The following is a 21,501-nucleotide window of genomic DNA, read 5'->3' on the forward strand; positions in this document are numbered from 1 at the left end:
CCTCTGCTTTTTGTGATTTTTATTAATGACTTGGATGAGGGGGTAGAAGGGTGGGTTGGCAAGTTTGCAGACGACACAAAGGTTGGTGGTGTTGTGGATAGTGTAGAGGATTGTCGATGATTGCAGAGGGACATTGGTAGGATACAGAGCTGGGCTGAGAAGTGGCAGATGGAGTTCAATCCGGAGAAGTGTGAGGTGGTACACTTTGGAAGGACAAACTACAAGGCAGACTACAAAGTTAATGGCAGGATTCTTGGTAGTGTGGAGGAGAAGAGGGATCTGGGGGTCCATATCCACAGATCCTTGAAAGTTGCCTCACAGGTGAATAGGGTAGTTAAGAAAGTTTATGGGGCGTTAGCTTTCATAAGTCGAGGGATCGAGTTTAAGAGCTGTGAGGTAATGATGCAGCTCTATAAAACTCTGCTTCAACCACACTTAGAGTACTGTGTCCAGTTCTGGTCGCCTCATTATAGGAAGGATGTGGAAGCATTGGAAAGGGTGCAGAGGAGATTTACCAGGATGCTGCCTGGGTTAGAGACTATGCATTATGAGGAGAGACTAAGGGAGCTAGGGCTTTACTCTTTGGAGGAGGAGGATGAGAGAAGACATGATAGAGATGTACAAAACGTTAAGAGGAATAGATAGAGTGGACAGCCAGCGCCTCTATCCCAGGGCACCAATGCTCAATACAAGAGGGCATGGCTTTAAAGTAATGGATGGGAAGTTCAAGGGAGATATCAGAGGCAGGTTTTTTACCCAGACAGTGGTTGGGGCATGGAATGCGCTGCCTGGGGTGGTGGTGGGGGCAGGTACATAGGTCAAATTCAAGAGATTACTAGATGGGCATATGGAGGAATTTAAAATAGAGGGATATGTGGGAAGAAGGGTTAGATAGTCTCAGGTGAGGTTTAAAGGTCAGCACAACATTGTGGGCCGAAGGGCCTGTATTGTGCTGTACTGTTCTATGTTCTAAGACACTATATAAATACAGCTTCTTTACTGATCATAACTAGAGTATCATCATCAGTTTTGTGAAGGTTGTGGCATTTTTCATATTGCCCAGTATTCATTTAATTTTGGCTTGGCTGGTTGTGGGCAAGGCCAGAGGAAGGAAGGGTGCATTCTGCAGTGCACTGATATCAGATTCTGGTGGTGGCAGGTGATAATGAGAGTCAAGGAGACCAAAACTTGGTAACAAGATGAAGGGGTTGCCTTGAGGGGGAAGGGTCTGGCAGGAAGCATCTCTTAAACATCTGGTTGGTCATGTTTAGCAAAAGTGGGCATAGATGGAGATTGGTTTAGGCGTGGAATGGAGGGATGAGGTAAGAAAGGTTGCACTAGGAAGCAAGAAATCAATTTAAATCCCCTACAGTGCAATCACGTGCACCAGAAACAAGAAGCAAGGCAAGGTGCACAATGGCTGTGTGGCACAAGCCGAAAGATCAATCAGATGTATTAAATCATCATCATCCAGTAATGTGTCAAGGCTGCAAATGTCTAGTTTCCAACGATTTATTTATGGCTTTCCAACTCGTATACAGGCGTGTTTGAAGAGGTGGAGGGGCTTAGATAAAGAATTGAGAGGCCAGACAGCTGAAGGCATGACCTCCAAATATGGGGGAGGGTTAGCTCAAGGCAGAAACAAATGGAAAAGCCAAATTCTGATGGTCGTAACCCTGCAGGAAATTGTGGAGCTAGGAGGGCCGAGACGCCAGAGAGATTTAATTAAGGACTTTAAAAATCAAAGTACCGTTGGACCAGGACCCAATACCAGTCAGCAGACCAAAGGCTCATGGCTAAATGGTGCAAGTAATGATACAGCTGCAGAGATCTGGATCACCTTTAAGCATACAGTGGCAATAGGTAGCCACAGGCTAGCTGTGATCTCTTTCCAATCAGTCTGTTAAAACTCATTTTTCAAGCTCTCTAATAAATCACCATTTGGGGAAATTACTGGAACAACCCTGGCTTGTTTGGATTTGGATCTCTACATGACTCAATGCTGCCCATGAAAGGAGAAGATTGGGAAATTAGTATTGTTTTATTATTGTCATATGTACCGAAATACAGTGAAAAGCTTTTGTCTGTGTGCTATCATTTCATGCATAATTACATCAGGGTAGTAAAAAGAAAACAGAATGCAGAATATGGTGTTGCAGTTTCAGAGAAAATGCATTGCAGGTAGACAAATAAAGTGCAAGGGCCACAGTGAGGTAGTATGGGAGATCAGGAGTTCATCTTTTACATACGAGAGATCTGTTCAAGAGTCTGATAACAGTGGAACAGAGGCTGTTCTTGAGCCTGCTGGTACGTGTTCCCAAGCTTTTGTATCTTTTGCCTGACGGGAGAGGGGAGAAGAGAGAATGACCAGGGTTGGAGGGGTCTTTGATTTTGTTAGCTGCTTTCCCGAGGCAGCGGGGCTTGCATTGAATTTATGAGGCTTTGCTTTGTTCACTGCACTTACCAGTGATGGACCATTCTGTACTATAGATAGAATTCACCGCCTTGTTCTCTGTTGAACTTTAGAACATTGTGAACAAACCACATGAATGCTCCAAATGTCTGACAGCAAAGCACCCATACAGTTGCTGTTGAACTTCCCCCAGCTAAACAGTACAAATTACTGTGCTTAAGCTTGGGCTCAAGACAGCGAATCTGTCATTCCGGCTGGCACTTGTGATCAATGTGTTCACTCCAGAGCTGAAAAATTATGCTTCTAAACTTGTGCAAAATCAGCTGTGCCAGAGAGAGGAAAAAAAATTAAAGTTCCACTTAAAGAACACCTTTCACACCCTCAGGGCATCCCACAGCTCTTTACAAAATACTTTTGTGATGCACTCACTGTTGTAATTTGGGAAACAGAGTGAATAAAAATGTGTACAGTGAGATCCCACAAGAAGCAGTGCAATAAAACCAAATAAATCATTGTGAGGGAAGGGGAAGGGATAAAAGCAAATCTGATTGTTGTTTGTGGGACTTAAGCACACAATTTGGTTGCTGTATTTCCCTATATTAAATGAATGCAAAAAATAGACTTCATTGCAAGCCTGTGTGAGGTCACTCATTTTGGATCTAAAAAGGAGAGAATGGATTACATTCTAAATAGTGAAAAGCTAGAAACATGTTGTAATATTGCCCAAATCATGGTGAATGGCAATGCAGACTACTTCATTTTATTTTTGAGAAGTTGCAAATATTGTGAAACCCCAATTCTGAGGGAGAAAGTCATTGATGAAGGAGTTGAAGGTCAGGTCAAGAACACTGCCCTAAGAACTCTTGCAGCAATATCCTGGGACCGACTATTAACTTTCAACCCCACAAGCATCTTCCTTGGTGCTCAGTATGACTTCAACCAGTACAGAGTTTTGCCCCTCTATTATCACTGAACCAGTTTTACAAGTGTTCTGTAATGTCACAATAGGTCAAATGTTGCCTTGATGTCAAGGACAGCCACTGTACCATGCCACTGCAATCCAACTCTTATCCACATTCAGACCAAGGTTGTGATGAATTCAAGTGATCTCCTTGAAGCCCATACCGTGAGTCAAAAAATGCAAGAACCAAAAAAAAATAGGAGCAGCATGCTGTAGTTGATCTGCCCTTGGCCTCAGCTCCACCTTCCCACTTGGTCCCTGAACCATCAATTTCCTCACAGAGTAACAATCAGGTTGACTATTCAATTACACAACCACCACAGCTCTCTGGCATAGAGTTCCAAAAATGCATGATCCTCTCAAAATGTACCCTTGCCCGTGTCTTAAATGGGTGATAACTTATTCTGAAATAATAAGCTTTCTAGTTCCAAATTCCACGATAATGAGAAACAATCATCTTCTTGGTCGTCCCCTCAAAATACGTTTTAATAATCTAACTATAGCTTCTAAGCCACAATGTGTATAGGCCCAACTTACTCAACCTTTCCTTACAAGACAGAGACACAGGAGACTGCAGATGCTGGAATCTGGAACAAAAAAAACAAACTGCTGGAGAAACTCAGAATCAAGCAGCATCCGTGGAGGCAAAGGGACGGCTGACGTTTCAGGTTGCGATTCTGTGTCACAACCAAAAACATCAACTATCCCTTTGCCTCCATAGATGCTGCTCAACCTGCTGAGGTCCTCCAGCCATTTCTTTTTGTTTCCTTCTAAGGCAACCCCTTTATCCCAGAATCAACTTAGTGAATCCTCTCTGAACTGCCCTGATGCAAATATACCTCTCCTTAAATAAAGAGGCAAAGTTCCAAGCAGTATTACACACATGCCATGTATGGTTGTAGCAAGAATCCAAAAACTTTTGTTGCAAAGGGAATGGAGTATGATGCCAACATTTCATTTGCCTTCCCATTTTCTTACTATATCTGCAAGCTAACTGTATCATGTACAAGGACATCCAGATCCCTCCTTACAACTTGCTTTCTCATTTGCATCATCAGCAAATTTAATCAAAAAAACCCAAACCCTTTCATTTAGATTGTAAATATTTGAGGATCCAGAACTGACCCCTGTGGTGTTTCACTATTTGCAGCTTTCCATCCTGAAAATGAACCATTTACCCGGATTCTTTTTGGTTCATAGAAGCAAAATTGTTCTAGAACACAGGTGATCAATTAACCCATCTAGTCTTTTCCAGTTCAATGCAGCTAATACCACTCTGCTCTCCCCTGTCTATTGTCCTGCACATTCTTTTTTCAGATATTTATGCAGTTCCCTTTTGAACGATCAAATGAATCTCCCTCCACACAAACCCTAGCAGTGCATTTCAAACCCTAACCCATGTAAAGAAAATGTCCTCAGTCACTTTCTGTTCTTTTGCCAATCTCTTTTCATTTTATGCCCCCTAGTTCTCAACTCCTCTGCCAAAGGCTCGCTATTCACTCCATCTACACACTACGATTTTAAATACTTCAGTCAGATCTCCTTGCGATCTTCTCTTTTCCTAGAAGTGTAACCCCAGCTTCTCCAATGACTAACCTCCAGGTTTTTGTCACTTTAATTCTCTATCCCGCTCCTCTGCCTATGGCATCCAAAGGTAGGTGGCTATTCCAATAAACCCCACTGTAAGCTAGAAGAACAGAACTATCTGTGCTCAATGTAGCTTTCAGAACTCAATATCGAATTCAACAATTTCAGATAACTTGTTTTTCCTGCTTGTATCAGGATTGGCCAGTTCTGCTGCAATGCTTTTTCAAATGTAATATTAACTCAGTTTTCCTCTCTCCACAGGCACCGCCTGATCTACTGGGTACTATCAGTATTCTCCCTTTGGTTTCAGGTTTCAGTAACAGCTGTGACCTGAATTTCAGAGCTCTGTGTGTCCCTTTGTCTACTCATTGGTGTTTTGAGTGGCACTAAAGGTATTCATTCCAGACCTGCTGCCCTCTTAAATCCAGAAGAAACACTTTAAACTAGTGCACAAACCACATCATACTGTATCCTAGAAAAAAGCATTTTCCAGCCCCACTCAGTAATAACTACATCTTATAGCATTAAGGCATCCGAAGATAAACCTATAGCTTCACTGATGAAGTCTGCATGCTGAACTAAACTGACAAAGGAAATAAGGTTCAGTTCTCAATTTTGCAAATTAGGCAACAGGCCAATCTCACAACTTAGTTCCTCCTTGAATAGGTCTTCTCTCAGTACACTTGTGGAACTCTTCTAAGAAATCTCACTTTTGTAATAGCTTCACAGAACAAAAAAAAAACATGTAATTCAGTGGAGCACTGTGCCAGCCACGGAGCACTGGTAGCACCCTCATTTCTGGATCAGGAACTATGGATACAAAGTTCCACTCCACAGGCGAGACATAATTCCTGCTGACACTTGAATACTGGAGTACTGAGAGGAGCTAGCAGGAGCTTTTAAAGTCTTCCTTTGTCTTTGTCAGTTATGACGTCCAACAAAACATTTCCCCACTCATGAACCCCTTGTGCCGACACCACCATCAACCATCCTTTCCTTTGCCAATTGTAATGATTTGAACAAAACATGAAATGCATTCTGCCCTCCTAGATGAATGCAAATGATTACAGGCACTATATGAAAAACAGGTGAGTTCTTCATAATGTTCTTCCCACTACTTAGCCTTCAAACAATATCATAAGGAGAAACCTTTATGTATGGGACCTTATTGACTTTAAACTGGTTATCTTGTTTTCTACATTACAACAGTAACCACAGAAGTACCTAATTGTATGCAAAGCTGTTGTTTGGTCCAGAGTTTATGAAATGTGCATTATAAATATCTCTTTAAACCGACCCTCCCCTGTCACTTGCCTAGTGGTGCCAAGATTGATTCATGGCATTTGAAGTTAGAATGGATCATATGCAATGAAGGCAAAACTTTGCTAATACGTTCTCTTTAAGTGAAAGTGAACCAGATCTAGTTCAGTTTCTGACCTTCAAAACCAATATCTTACCAAATGTGTTATCATTCTAGTAACTCAGTAATGCATAACGCAGCACATTTATATAGTCAGACTTTTCAGTTACAAATAATAGCATCAAACGGTACATTTAAAACTGCAGTTGAATCATATTTCTGAAAAAGTGCCTTTTTTCCTTCCCATAACGTTTATGCCTGTACTGGTAACTTCAGAACATGATGAAAGTAACAAATGTTTCAGGAATAATAAGAGAAAACTGTCTCATGTTCTGTAGCTTGCAAAGCTGGAGTCAACTTCCAGCACTCAGTGTTTATCATTTCAAAACATGTACAAGGTGATACCGATTAATCAGTGCAAAGGTGGAGTTTATGTAACAGTGGACCCACAATCTACAGCAAAGCTTTGCTAAACAATTTGTGAATGACAAGATGAATACTGTAGAGTATTTAAATAACCAAATGTGTAACATGCACAATCATTTCTAGTCTCTGCAATAATGCTGAAACAAACCTCATGTGTAGTGAGCTTCGGGGAAATATCCTTCAGATCAAAAGATAAAATGCTAGAACTCAGGTCAAGCAGCATCCACGGAGGTAAAAGGATGGTTGACTTTTGGGTCATGACCCTGCATCAGGACTGAGAAGGTACTTCTATGTACTCTATACCTTCTCAGTCCTGATGCAGGGTCATGACCCATGAGAGGAAGGGGTGAGATGGAGGCTGGTAGGTGATAGTTGGAACCAGATATGTGAGGGATGATGGGGGGGATGGAACCAGGTGGGGGAGGGGATAGGAAAGGAAAACCAAAGGAGTAGAAACCTATTTGATAGTTACATGGCTGATGGGCAGAAGGCAAGGGAGGAAGGAAGTGTGATGAGTCCAAGTAAACAAACGGGAGGTTGGGGGGGGGGGGGGGGAAGGAAGGGGGAAGAAAGGAATGGGGAGGAAGGGAGGTGATAGAAAAGGTGAACAGAGGGAGAGAGACCCTGGGTGGACTGGTGTGAGTGGGAAAGGAACACGGGGGGAGTGAGTTACTCAAAATTGAAAAATTCACTGTTGGGCTGTAGGCTGTTCTTTTAGTCTGTGCTTGATCTCACTGCAGCAGTGGAGAAGGCAGAGGACAGACAGGTTGGTGTGGGAATGGGACTGGGAGTTGATATAACATGCAGTCGGAAGCTCATGGAATCCAAGTGGAAGGGGGGTGCTAGAGACAAGAGAAAGGGTTGTCAGTAGGGCAAGATACTAAATGACTACTACACATCAGTATTCACCAAGAAGGACATGGAGGGTAGTGAAATCAGAGTGGGTATATTAATAATCTGGGACACGTTGAGATCGAGAAGATGACGGTGCTGGGTCCACTGAAGAACATTAACGTGGATATCCCCAGGTCCTGATGGAATCTATCCCAGGTCATTGAGAGAGGCAAGAGATGAGATTGCTGCGGCCTTGACAAAGATCTTTGCATCTTCTCTAGCCACAGGCAAGGTCCCCGAGGACTGGAGAGTAGCCAATATTTCTTTGTTTAAGAAGGGAAATAAGGATAATCCAAGAAATTATAGGCCAGTGACCCTCACATCAGTGATAGGGAAGATATTGAAGAGGATTCTTAGGGATAGGATTTACTCTCATTTGGAAAAGCATGGTCTTATTAGGGATAGTCAGCACGCCTTTCTGCATGCCGGTTATGTCTTACAAACTTGATTGAGGTTTTTTTTTTGAGAAGGTGATCAAGATGATTGATGATGCAAGGCAGTGGATGTTGTCTACATGGACTTTAATAAGGCATTTAAGCCTGATGGTAGGCTGATCCAAAAGATCAAGGCACATGGGTTCCATGGTAACTTGGTAGACTGGATTCAAAATTGGCTTGGCCATAGGAAATAGAGGGTAATGGTAGAATGACGTTATTCTGACTGGAGGTCTGTAACCAGCAGTGTTCCACAAGGATCAGTGATGGGACCTCTGTTTGTGATAATGTACAAAAGACTTGGACAAAAATGTAGCTGGATTGATTAGTAAGTTTGCAGACGACACAAAAATTATGTTGTGTATAATGTAGAAGGTTGTCAAAGGATGTAGCAATGATGCAGAGCAGTTCTAGATATGGACAAAGGAATGGCAGATAGAGCTTAATCCAAGCAAGTGTGAAATGTTGCACGTTGAGAGGTTAAATGCAAGGGGAAAGTATACATTAATGACAGGACCTTTAACAGCATTGATGTACAGAGAGGTCTTGGAGTCCAAGTCCATAGTTTCATTAAAGTAGCAACACAAGTAGATAGAGTGATAAAGAAGGCATAAGGCATGGCTGCCTTCATCAGTCAGGGCATGGAGCATCAGGAAGTCATGTTGCAGCTGTATAAAACATTGGTTGGACCACATTTGGAATACTGTGTGCAGTTCTGGTTGCCCCATTACAGGAAGGATGTGGAAGCTTTGGAGAGGATGCAGATGAGGTTCATCAGATTAGAGAGTATTAGCTATAAGGAGAGGTTGGATGAACTTGGGTTGTTTTCTCTGAAGCACAAGAGGCCGAGGGGAGACCTGATAGAGGTTTATACAATTATAAGAAGCATAGATGGGAGATGTGTGGGGTAAGTTTCATTTTACACAGAGTGGTAGGTGCCTGAAACCCGTTGCCAGGAGTGGTGGTGGAAGCAGATGTGATAGTGGCATTTAAGAGGCATTTAGATAGGTACATGAACATGCAGGGAATAGAGGCTTATGGATCATTTGCAGGCAGATAGGTTTAGTTTAATTTGTCATTATTTTTGGCACATACATTATGGGCCGAAGGGCCTGTTCCCCTGCTGTACTGTTCTCCGTTCTACCTCTTGCCCAAAATCCACAAACAGGACTGCCCTGGTAGACCCATTGTTTCTGCCTGCTGTTCAGTCTCGTGTTTTCTTCAGATCAAGCCCAGCTAAAAATGATATCTTTTGCTCTTCTTCCATTCTGAAGAATTTGAAAATGGCTGCAACATCAATCAAGTGTCAGGTCAAAGATAGCACGTCCTAGTCAGAAAGTTGCAAGTTCCAGCTCCTCTCTACAGACTGGAGAACAGAAATAATAGTCTCAGTGCAATTATTGAGGAAATATTCAATGTTTCAGAGTCATCCTTCAAAAGAGATATTAAACAAAGGGCCCATCTGCCACCTCAATTGAACATAATCCCATGGTATTACCTGGAGAGAAGTTCTCCTGAACAATATTTATTGTTGAACCAACATTAGCAAAATATAGTCACTCTCTGCAATTATTTCACTGTGACCTTTGGGGTTTTACTGTGTACAAACTGGCCATCCTTTTTTCAGAACTGATAAATAATAAGAATCTGAGACATTAAATTGGTTTCTCTTCCAACAAAAGCTACCTGATTTACTTAGAATTTTCAGCATTTTGTTATAAAACTTAAACACAACCATTTTGACTGTAAAGTGCTTTGAGCTCCTCTAAATAATTGCAGATTATTTTGCATCTTTCAAAGTATAAACACAAAAAAGATAAATACATTCACAGTAATGTTCCTATTTTTTTTATTGATTACTTATACTGCAGTATTTTGCAACAGTCAAGATGATGTTGTCTCAATCAATGGCCTGAAATCTACCTTATGGGGAAGCCACTGATTACAGCCAATCATTTCTTTATGGGAAAGGAAGGAAGAACATAAAGGGTCAACCTGTCAAACACACACAAATCTGGTGAGCAGTTACAGCAAAGCACTCCCCTTTTGCCTCATTTTCTTTCTTGACCAGGAAGGAGGAAAGGATTTCCAACAAAACTTGAAAAGTAGCATTTATCAAATAAAATGCAACAACCTCAAACTAACATTCGGCATCTCCTCCCTCTACAGAAAAACACCAGCTGCACAGGATGTGAATTCAAATATCATTGAGGTGGTATATCAATAGATGGTTGGTGTTGTGATGCCAATAGACTATCCAATGGAATAATTCTCAGCCATGATGTACATAATTCCACATCTCAGCCATGACTGGGAAGATGCAATAGAGGGATTAAGACAGGCAGCCTGGAAAGAGAAAAGATCGAGAGGGAATGGGAGGAGAGATCGTCACCTTGCACAATTCCCAACCGTTTCTGTATGGCTTGTGTCACAGCAACATTGCAAAGATTTTGGGAACAGTTCTCTACCACAAACAACCCTTCAACAGGAAACACCAAATCCCTGCACTGACACCCAAACCCTCACAGCCCAAAATCTTTTACGACTTTCAAAGCAAATAAAAAGTGACGTACTGACTGAGGTTCCCATTTTGAAAACTGTCTCCTTTGGAAAGTGCATGAGACATATTTGATTTACATGTGTACGTGCTTTTTTGAAGAAAACACATACATACAGAATGAATTAGATAACTGGCTAAAAAAAAAAGACATTTGGTGCTTCCCATCACTTCATTTAGGAAGCCATAAGTGCACTTCTGGGTAAAAGACAAACCATTTGGCACGTTTAAGAAGTCTCATGTACCCATTGGGTAGATGCTCACAACTATATATCCATAATTAGTATTTTTAACATAGGTGTAACCCCAAGGCCTCTTTACAAGAGCATTATTAAACAACTTTGACACCAAGGCCTCAAAAATTTGAGATAGGTGTTCATAAGCTTGACCAAAGAGTAGAAGAATGTCTTAAAAGGCAATTTAGAGATTTTTAGGAAGAAAATTCACAGCATTAATGCTCAGCCAAATGAGAGCATAACTCTCAATGGTAGAGTGAAAAAACAAACTGGAGGCGAGCAAGACACCAGAACTGAAGGAGGATAGAGATCCTGGGAACTTATAGGAATAAAACATAAAAAAAAATTCTAAAAGGGCTGAACACAGTAGGTGCAGAGAGGATGTTTCCCTGCTTGAGGAGTCTATATCAGGGGTCACAGTCTCAAAATAAAGGGTATGTAATTTGGAATGAGATGGGAGAAATTTCTTCATCAATGGACGGCAATTCTTTGGAATTCTCTACCTCATGGGAGCTTCAGTCATTGATTGCATCCAAAACAGAGATCAATAGATTTGTAGATATTAAAAGAATCAAGAGATATGGGAATTGGGCAGGAAAATAATTCCAAGGTAGAAGATCAACCTTTGTGAATGGCTGAGCAGGCTCAGGGGGGGCCAAATGGCCTTCACCTGCTCCTATTTCTTTAAAGGTCAAAGGAGAAGGTGCAGATACTAAGGCATTTGAACACTAACAGGAATTTCAAGAGTAAGGCTGTTGAGAACCATTAACAGAAACTATTAGTGTTCAAGATTGGATAAGTGTACAAAGGATATGAAAAGAAGGCAGGTAAATAGGATTTTGACTCCCTATTCACGTGAAGCGTGAAGGCCATTGTGGACTGTTTGGGCTGACTGACCAAATTTTACCTAAGTCTTGGACTATCTTTCTCACTAGTTATACTCTTCATTTTCTCCTACTTAAAAGGAATTTTAAAGCTCAGCATTTTAACTAGGTACAGGGGTGGACGATGGGGAAAAAAAAGCAATGGGCCATACCAATCCTAATCCTTTGTACCTCGAATATCACACACTTATCCTCTAATACACAGCACCAACATTGTCCAAAACATAACAAATATTAAGGCTATAATCAGACAAGTGTAAATGAAATGGAATACAACTTTTGGAAATGCACCTTTCCTGAAGGATGCTCTATTAGAATGATAAGCAGATTAGATCAAAGCTACACAGTACGAATGCAGGCTACAGTGAGTGAAATTAAACCAAGTAGAAGCCAAGTTCGGAGTGCAAATAAAAAATTTAGAATGCAAAATCCGGCACCAGGCTGGGTTCAACGGGAATGCATGTTTGGACAAGTTGAAAGCTTTGCGCGAATTATTTTAAAAATTCCACTATTATTCTTTAAAACGACAAGACAGTTTTTGTTTTGGGAGTATGATCTCTGGTGCTCTAAATAAAACAAACAAGGCACGTAACATGTTGAGTGCGGAAAGCGGATGCAGAAATAAATTCGGGAAAGGTCGTGTTAGATTAACATTCACCCTTTTAAAACATTTGAATATGAATAAACATTTTTCTTTCGTTGGTAGTATTGGACACCCTCTCTCTTTCTCTAATCTCTTCGCATTTTTTTAAAATTACAATGAGGGGACCGAGCCATTGAGTGTGAGCAGTTTCAGGCAACGGGTGAGATGCGGAAGCATTAACGATGGCCGGGGAGGGAGGGGTGGAGGACTGATGGACTGTGGTGCATTGGCCTCACCCACCTTGGGATCCTTCTCGTAGTAATACTGCTGGGTGCGAATCCAGCGACCAACCAGGTGGTCGCGGATGGTGTGAGCCAGGGCAAAGTAGTAATCGCGGGGCGTAGCGACATTCCTGTCCTTGACCAGAGTGAAATGTAGATGCCTGTTGAAGCTTTTCTTCAACTCCACCACGTCCCCGAGCTCAGCGATTCCCCGCACGCTGATCTGCTTCCTCCTCTCGAAGTCCGTCAGAGGGGTGGTCATGGTGCACCCTTGGGTGGGTAGGTGGGGAGTTACTTCTGGGGTAGCGGGTTCACAGGCAAAGAAGTGCACGGGACTCCGGCTCAGGTCGCAATGAGAGCCGAAAAACTGGTTGGCCGCTTCTCGTTCTTCCTGCTGCGAGACGTGCTATGTACGTAGCTCATTGGACACAGGAAGAGGGAGGGTGGGGAGAGACAGGCCGAACATCCAAACAACGCCGCAACTGCATTATCATTGCGCCTAGCATGGCCGGGGACATGCCACCACTGTCTGTTCCCACCCCCTTTCCCATCCACAGCCGAAGACTGAACCCCGTGTATAAAGTTAGGCTGATTTCGCACTCAGATAAACACTGGGAAAGACTGCATCCCATGGAGAAATGGATTGCACCCGAACACGATAGACAGTATCCCGTATAAACAGGGCGAGATAAACTGTACCCTCATAAACAGGGGCAAAGATATACCCCCTCCCATTATGGGGAAACATTACACCCTATACAAACGAAGTTAGAAAAATTATTCCCTTGTAAACAGTGGGAATCCCACACAGTGAAATAAACTGCAGCTCCATGTTGTGCAAAATAGAGACAAGTCGCAACCTCAGCAAACTGAGAGAAATTAAGTCCCAACCCTGCCTCACTACTTCTCTCAACCCACTTGTAAAGGGGAAAGTGTTCTCCATAAATAAGAAACATTGTGCTTCGTATAGTGTGAGATCATTTGTACCTCTGTTACAGAACAAACTGCACCCCAATATAAATAAATTAGCATATTTCACCCTCTCATAAAATGAAATTAACATTTCACAGCAATAGTGAGGCAGATTTCACTCCCCCAACTTTCATATAAATGATGTAATTGTATTTTTATTTATTTATGGGATCTGGGCACCATGACAAGATCAGTTCATATTTTCCAGTTCTGATAAGGGGTCAGATTTGAAGGGCTGAATCTATTTCTCCCCTGCACTGCAACCTGCCCCACCCTCACCTCACCTCACCTCACCTCACCATCCCCAGCCACCACCCAGGATGCTGCCTGACTTGTTGAGTGCTTCCAGTTTCATCTGTTTTTGTTCCAAATTTTATTACCTATGCCTAATTTTCCTTGAGAAGGTGCCAGTTCAATAGTCTCTTGAACTGCTGCCATCTGTGGTTAAGGTACATACATCTGCAGTGCTGTAACAGGAGTTCCATTCTGATCAGGCATATGAATGGTGTAAATGTCCTTTAGTGTTATTGCTGCTGGACTCAATCAGGCAAATGGAAAGTATTCTATCACACTATTGTTTTGTACCACAGAGATATTGGAAAGGTTTTGAGAAGTCAGAAAGAGTTGCTAACGTTGCAGCGGGGCAGTTGTTTGTCCAGTTACCTACCCAACCAGCTCTGCGAACAACCCATATGTTTGTCATTTTTTGTTTACAGAGGGTGCGGCCATACCACCTTCGCTTGAGATTCTATAAGTCACTTTAGCCACCTTTCTGACACCTCCCTCTAACTCTTCCATAGCTTTAAGTTCTCCGGCATGCACAACCTCATCTTCACCATGGATGTCCAGTCCCCATATACCTCCATTCCCCATCACGATCGCCTGGGCACCCTCTGTTTCTTTCTTGACCAGAGACAGAACCAGTTCCCTTCCACTAACACTCTCCTCCGCCTGGCTGAACTTGTCCTCACCCTTAATAACTTTACTTTCAACTCCTCTCACTTTCTACAGACCAAGGGTGTAGTTATGGGCATTTGCATGGGCCCCAGTGCCTGCCTCTTTGTTGGTTACATTGAACAGTCTGTGTTCCAAGCCTACTCCGGCCCCATTCCTCAACTCTTTCTCCACTATATCGACAACTGCATTGGTGCCACCTCTTGTACCCGTGCGGAACTCAACAGTTTCATAAATTTCACCACTAATTTTCACCCAGCTCTCCAATTTACTTGGACTATCTCTGGCACCCTTCTCTCCTTCCTCGACCTTTCTGTCTCCATCTCAGGAGATTCCTTATCCACTGACATCTTCTACAAACCCACTGATGCCCACAGTTACCTTAATTACAGCTCCTTCCACCCGGTCTCTTTCAAGGATGCTATCCCTTTTTCTCAATTTCTCCGCCTCCGCAGCATTTGCTCCCACGATGAGGCTTTCCACTCCAGGACAACCGAGATGTTCAACTTCTTTTCTAACTGGGGATTCCCTCCAGCTGTGGTCGAGAGAGCTCGCACCTGTATTCCGCACCTCCGCTCTCACCACCACCCCTCCCAGACCCAACAGGGATAGGGTTCCCCTTGTCCTCACATTTCATCCCACCAGCCTACGTACCCAACATATCATCCTCCGCCACTTCCGCCATCTCCAACGGGACCCCACCACCAAGCATATCTTCCCCTCCCCACCCCTTTCTGCCTTTTGCAGGGACCGCTCTCTCCGTGACTCCCTCATTCACTCCTCCCCCTCCCCAATCCATCCTGCTTCCACCCCGGGAACCTTCCACTGCCCCCGCCATAGGTGTAGCACCTGCCCCTAGACCACCTCCATCACCTCCATCCAGGGACCCAAACAGTCCTTTCAGCTGAGACAGAGATTCACCTGCACCTCCCTTAATATCATCTACTGCATTCGGTGCTCCAAGTGTGGCCTCCTCTACATTGGTGAGACCAAACACAGAGTAGGTGACCATTTTGCAGAACACCTGTGCTCTGTTCTTAACCGCGACCTGCATCTCCCCATTGCCAGTCACTTCAACTCCCCCTCCCACACTATCACTGATATGTCAGTTCTCGGCCTCCTCCATTGCCAGGAGAATTCCAAGCACAAACTGGAGGAACAGCACCTCATTTTCCGTCTTGGAACCTTGCAGCCTAATGGCATGAATATTGAATTCTCCCACTTTAGGTAATCCACCCCTCCCCCCACAACCCCCCCCCCCCACCCCCCACCATGCTTCTTCTCTTCTTCCCTTTCCTAGCCCTTTTTTTCTCTGTCTTCTTACATTTGACCCATCCCCCAGTGGATCTGCTCTCCCCTCCTCCCCTGCACCTGCCTGTCACTATCTCTTACCTGCATCTACCTATCACCACCCTGTGCCCACCCCACCTCCCCTCTTTTGTCCGCCTATCACTGCTCTACTTTTCACTCCTATATATTGGGCTCCCCTTTTCCTATCTTGAGTTCTGAAGAAGGGTCCTGACCCCAAACGTTGACCACCTGCTTTTCTCCACGGATGCTGCCTGGCCTGCTGAGTTCCTCCAGCATTATCTTGTTTTTCATCTAGATTCAAGCATCTGTAGTCCTTTGTTTCTCAAGTATCCCCCATGACTGATGGAAGGTCAATCATGAAGCAACTGAAGATGGTTTTGCCTAGAAGACTATTATAAGACTACTCCTCCAGTGATATCCTGGAATTAGAATGATTGGCCTCCAACAAACACAAATACCTTCCTTTCTGCAAAGTACAACTCCAGCCAGAGAAAAGTTTTGCTGTTGATTCCTATTCATTACAATTTTACTCAGATTTCTTGATGCCAGGGTCCATCAAATAATCCTACGATGTCAAAGAAAGCAATCTCACTTCATTTCTGGAATTTAGTTCTTCTGCCCATATTTGGACTAATGTGTTTAGGAGCTGAATTGTCCTGGCTGAAATTGTCCTCTGTAAAATGTTTTTCCTGTAGCCCTGCAAGATTGTCGTTGTTTTCAAACATAAATCCAGTTCTCTTTTGAAAATTACCTATTCTCTTTTCAATATACCATCTTTCAGGCAATACACTTCAGATTTTATCAGCATTCTTTGGATTATTGGTCTAGGCCTCTGGATCACTCGGCCAGTAACATAACTACTGCAATACCATACCCACAGGAAAGTGTGCACTGATCATTAGAAATCGTATCTGCAGTTTCGGCAAAATCAGATCAGAGCTTTCCACAGGGTACCTTAAGGTGAGCTGATAGAACCTGGATGGGGATCATGTGGTTTGTGTTAAAGGAACACTTTCTGGGTAGCCAGCTGCCTTTGGCAAAGAATCCAGTAACAGCACAGGTTAAGCATGTGGGTGGCTACATTTTTACCCACATGAATGAACCTGAGTAGGAAAAGACTTATATGAACTCACACAATGCAGGTCAAGCAATCAGAAAGCACTTGCATACACTGCTTTTCATCCTAACACTTCACCATCAGACACTCAAAAATGTTCACATACAAGTGCTGTGCACATATCAAAATGGTCACACGCATAATGACAGTCGCTGTTACGTATTTTTATTGATTGATTAGAAATACAACTTTTATTATTAATACAACTCATTGTCATAGCTGTCAAGGAGGTCAAGGACAATGCTGGTCACAGTACTGGGTTCGGTAGATGAATTTGAGCAGCTATTGGAATATCAGCAATTTTGCAGGCTGCAGCAATAAAGTTGAGTGCTATTGAGGAAGGTAGAGATATCAGAACCAGAGTTATTATCACTGACTTATATGATGTGAAATTTGTTGTTTTGCAGCAGCAGTACAGTGCAAAGACATAAAATTACTATAAATTACAAAAATAAACATATAGTACAAAAAAAGGAATAACGAGGTAGTGTTCATGGACTGTTCAAAAATCTGATGGCAGAGGGGAAAAAGCTGTTCCTGAATCGTTGAGATTGGGTCTTCAGGCTCCTGTACCTCCTCCCCGATGGTAGTAACGAGAAGAGGGCATGTCCCGGATGGTGAGGGTCCTTAGTGATGGATGCCGCCTTCTTGAGGCACAGCATCTTGAAGATGTCCCCAGAGGTGGGGAGGGTTGTGTCCGTGAAAAATTTGTGAGAGTGTTTTGGTGACATACCGAATCTCCTCAAACTCCTAAAGAAGTACATCCGCTGGCACCCCTTCTTCATGATTGCATCAATATGTTGGGCCCAGGATAGATCCTCCAAGATGCTGACTCCCAGGAACTTGAAGCTGCTCACCCTTTCCACCGCTGATCCCTCAACGAGGTCTGGTGTGTGTTCTCCCAACACCCCCTTCCTGAAGTCCATAATTGATTCCTCGATCTTACTGACATTGAGTGCAAGGTTGTTGTCGTGACACCACTCACCCAGCTGATCTATCTCACTCCTGTACTCCTCATCGCCATCTGAGATTCTACCAACAACAGTGGTGTTACCAGTGTATTTATAGATGGCATTTGAGCTGTGCCTAGCTACACAGTCATGAGTGTAGAGAGAGTAGAGCATACTGTAGAGAGTGAGTACACTTCAGTGGACACAGGAGCTGCCACATAATTGCAAACCTCTTTTTTTAGAGCTATCAAGATTCACAAAATTATTTGGATTCCATTATCCACTAACTTCTGCCCTATCCACAAGGCTGGATAACTTGAGCTCTATTGCACCTAGTTGACAGAAGCTGGAAACAATTGAATAAATTGTTACTTTGGAATCATTTAAAAAAAGTGGGCATGATAGGTTGCACTCAGCCATCTCTCAGACCATGACTGCATCAAGGGATCAGTAATGAAGATCAATGTTGTGTGAGCAAATAAGATAATATATCTTTATTAGTCACATGCACTTCGAAGCGCAGTGAAATACATCTTTTGCGTAGAATGTTCTGGGGGCAGCCCACAAATGTCGCCATGCTTCCGGCACCAACAATTAATCCAATTAGTCCAACAACAAATCCAATTAATTTTAATCAATTCCAAAGACAGAAGTTATCTACACACATTTTGCTAAGAAGCCACAATGAGAGATGTCATTAGCAGGCTAAAAAATACAGCAGACTCAGCAAGAGATCAGCAGTATTGTTACTTTGTATCATTTTGTCTGTCTGTTTGCAAATGTGTCTGGCACCCTCTTCAGTTATAAGTCAGGAGGAGAGCACCATTGAATGAGCAGGATGATACCTAGTCACACACTGTACATTGTCAGGGCTGTGAGTATTGGAGAAATAGAAAAAAGAATATTTTAACAACTTCAGGACAAAGTGCTTTTGAAACGTAATTAACATTGTAATGTACAGAACGCAACAGCTACTTTACATACAACAGGAATAAGCTAGTTGTTTTAGTGACGTTGGTTGGGGAATTAATATTCTTCAGACAATGGAAAGACTGACCTGCTCCCCTGCATAGGATCCCCTGCAATTGATAGTGTACAGCATTACCTTACCTCAAAAGCCAGAGCTACGTCTGATCCATTGCTGAAAAGAGTGCCAATCTTTCTTTGCATCTTCAACTTCATCCATCAGGCTTCAAGCTGATCCTCCAACCCGGCCTCTTGCTCTCAATGTCTCCTTTACTTTGCCTGCCTCTAAAAATAATAACTGCCATCAGGCCATTCTCTTTTGGTTCCACTTTTCTTCTTCATTAGTAGTCTAATATTTAACCTTCTCCTGTCCTGTTATACGTTAAAACAAATTAATGGAATTAAGATAAAGACAGACAGACCAGGCATGATTTAACTGAGTGGCAGACTGGCTTGATTGGCCTACTTCTTTCCCATGTTTCCCATTGCAATCTTCAAGTTGGAAGTTACAATTTCACATTGCACCTTGCAAATTGTTTACCATCAAGTAGTTTTATTCTTTCTAGCCCAGAAGAAGGCCAATTTGGCCCATTGTGCTCATGTCAGCTCTTTGAAAGAGCTTTCCAATCAGTCCTACTTGTATGTTTTTCTTTGACACATTTTCACTGTAACATTCTTTCCTTTTCACATACCATGTGAAGTAACCCTTAATTCTGGCTTCACTTGCAAACCATCAATAAATCGTCATTTACTCTAACATGAGGAGGTTGACAGGGTAAGTATAGGGTTGATGATTTCCCTGGTTATGATGTCTAGAATCAGGGGTCACAATCTTAAAAAGAGATCAGCTATTCTGGACTGAGATGAGATGAAATTTCTTCATCCAGAAGGTAGTGAGTCTTTGAAATTCTCTGCCCCAAAGAGCTGCAGATGCTCAGTTACTGAGTATATTCAAGACAAAGATCAATAGATTTTTAAATATTAAGGGAATCACATGATTTGGGGCTAGTGAAGGGAAGTGACACTGAGGTAAAAGATCGAGTATGATCTTATTGAATGGCAGAGTAAAGATAAATCCTGTTGTTATTTCATATGACCAACTCAAAAGCAATAATCTCTCTTGAGAAATGGCAATGCTGTAAATATTAGCTGAAATATATACATTGCCTATCGAAAATCAGAGGGGTCACACATTGCAACTTGCAAATACTTTGAAATATGTCATTGTATTAGTTGCACTTTATATTATTATGATCCATACCTAAAGGTTTCAAACTATATTTTCAATTAGTCTGCAACAGTTAAGTCTAACACAACAGTTAATGTCAAAAAAGCATCTTAAGTAGATTTCCAGACAAAAAAAAAGAGCCTGATCCAAGAGGGTGACTTCAGGTGAGGTGCCTGAAAGCTTGGCCAAACAGCTCGATTTTAAGGAGTGTTTTAGGCGAGTGAGAGAAATGGAGGAGCTTGGAGGCCTCAGCTGCTGTTCAGTTGCTAATGCTGGGATGAAGAGAGTGATAGGTAGAGAAGATGTCAGAGATGGAGGAATGTGTTGGTAAGTTCTAGGCAGGATGGGGTTACAGGAATTGGGATATTTGACTGTAGCCACATTTGCTAAAGTCAATGATTTGGTGGCATTGGTGTTCAGTTACCGGACTGCCATCCAGGTTTTGGACCACAGCGCTACAGACATGAGTTCAAAGCTCCCCTCCACAGCTGGGGAATTTAAAATAGAGTCATAGATAGAGTTATACAACATGGAAACAGGCCCTTCAGCCCAACTCATCCATGCCGACTAAAATGTCTATCTGAGCTAGTCCCATTTGACTCATCCCTTCAAACCTTTTCTATCCATGTACCTGTCCAAATACCTTTTAAACATTGTATTTGTATCTGCCTTTACAGCTTCCTCTGGCAGCTCGTTCCATATACCCACTACCCTCTGTGTGAAAATGTTGCCCCTCAGATCCCATTTAAGTCTTTCCTCTCTCACCTTAAACCTGTGTCCTCTAGTTTTAGACTCCCCTACCCTGGGAAAAAGTATATGACCATCCACCTTATCTATATCCCTCATGATTTTATAAACCTCTGTAAGGTCACCCCTCAACCTCCTACACTCCACGTAAAAAAAAGTCCCAGCTTATCCGGTCTCTCCTTGTAGCTCAAGCCCTCCAGTCCCAGTAACAACCCTGTGGATCTTTTCTGCACCCTCTCCAGCTTAATGACATCCTTTCTACAGCTGAGTGACCAGAACTGCACCCAATACTCCAAGTGCGGTCTTATCAATGTCTTGTACTGTTGCAACATAACGTCCCAACTCCTGTACTCAATGCCCTGACCAATAAAGGCATGCCAAATACCTTCACCATGCTGTCAATGCGCGTTGCCAATTTCAGGGAATTATGTACTTGTACCCCTGGGTCTCTGTTCTACAACAGTCTCCAGGGCCCTGCCATTTACTCTGCAAGACCTGCCCTGGTTTAACTTTTCAAATTGCAACACTTGACACTATTCATTAAACCAGGAATTTAACAGAAAACCTAATCTCGGTAAGGGTAACCCCTGGATTGTGGCAAACCACCGGTCTGGTTCACGTCGGGTCCTGACCCCCTGCC

The 21,501-nt window shown here is 42.8% G+C and overlaps 1 protein-coding gene across 1 annotated transcript in view; it reads right to left on the reverse strand.

Moving 5' to 3' along the window:
* Nucleotides 1-13,169, reverse strand: part of LOC127567823 (glycogen phosphorylase, brain form) — an 83,157-nt gene extending 69,988 nt beyond the window's left edge. Inside the window, exon 1 of the mRNA XM_052010934.1 lies at nt 12,636-13,169. Coding sequence (XP_051866894.1) covers nt 12,636-12,878 — 243 coding nt within the window. The 5' untranslated portion in view covers nt 12,879-13,169. The remainder of the gene's footprint in view (nt 1-12,635) is intronic.
* Between the last annotated feature and the right edge of the window lie 8,332 nt (nt 13,170-21,501).

The sequence above is a fragment of the Pristis pectinata genome, chromosome 3 (genome assembly GCF_009764475.1).
Source record: "Pristis pectinata isolate sPriPec2 chromosome 3, sPriPec2.1.pri, whole genome shotgun sequence".
NCBI lineage: Eukaryota > Metazoa > Chordata > Chondrichthyes > Rhinopristiformes > Pristidae > Pristis > Pristis pectinata.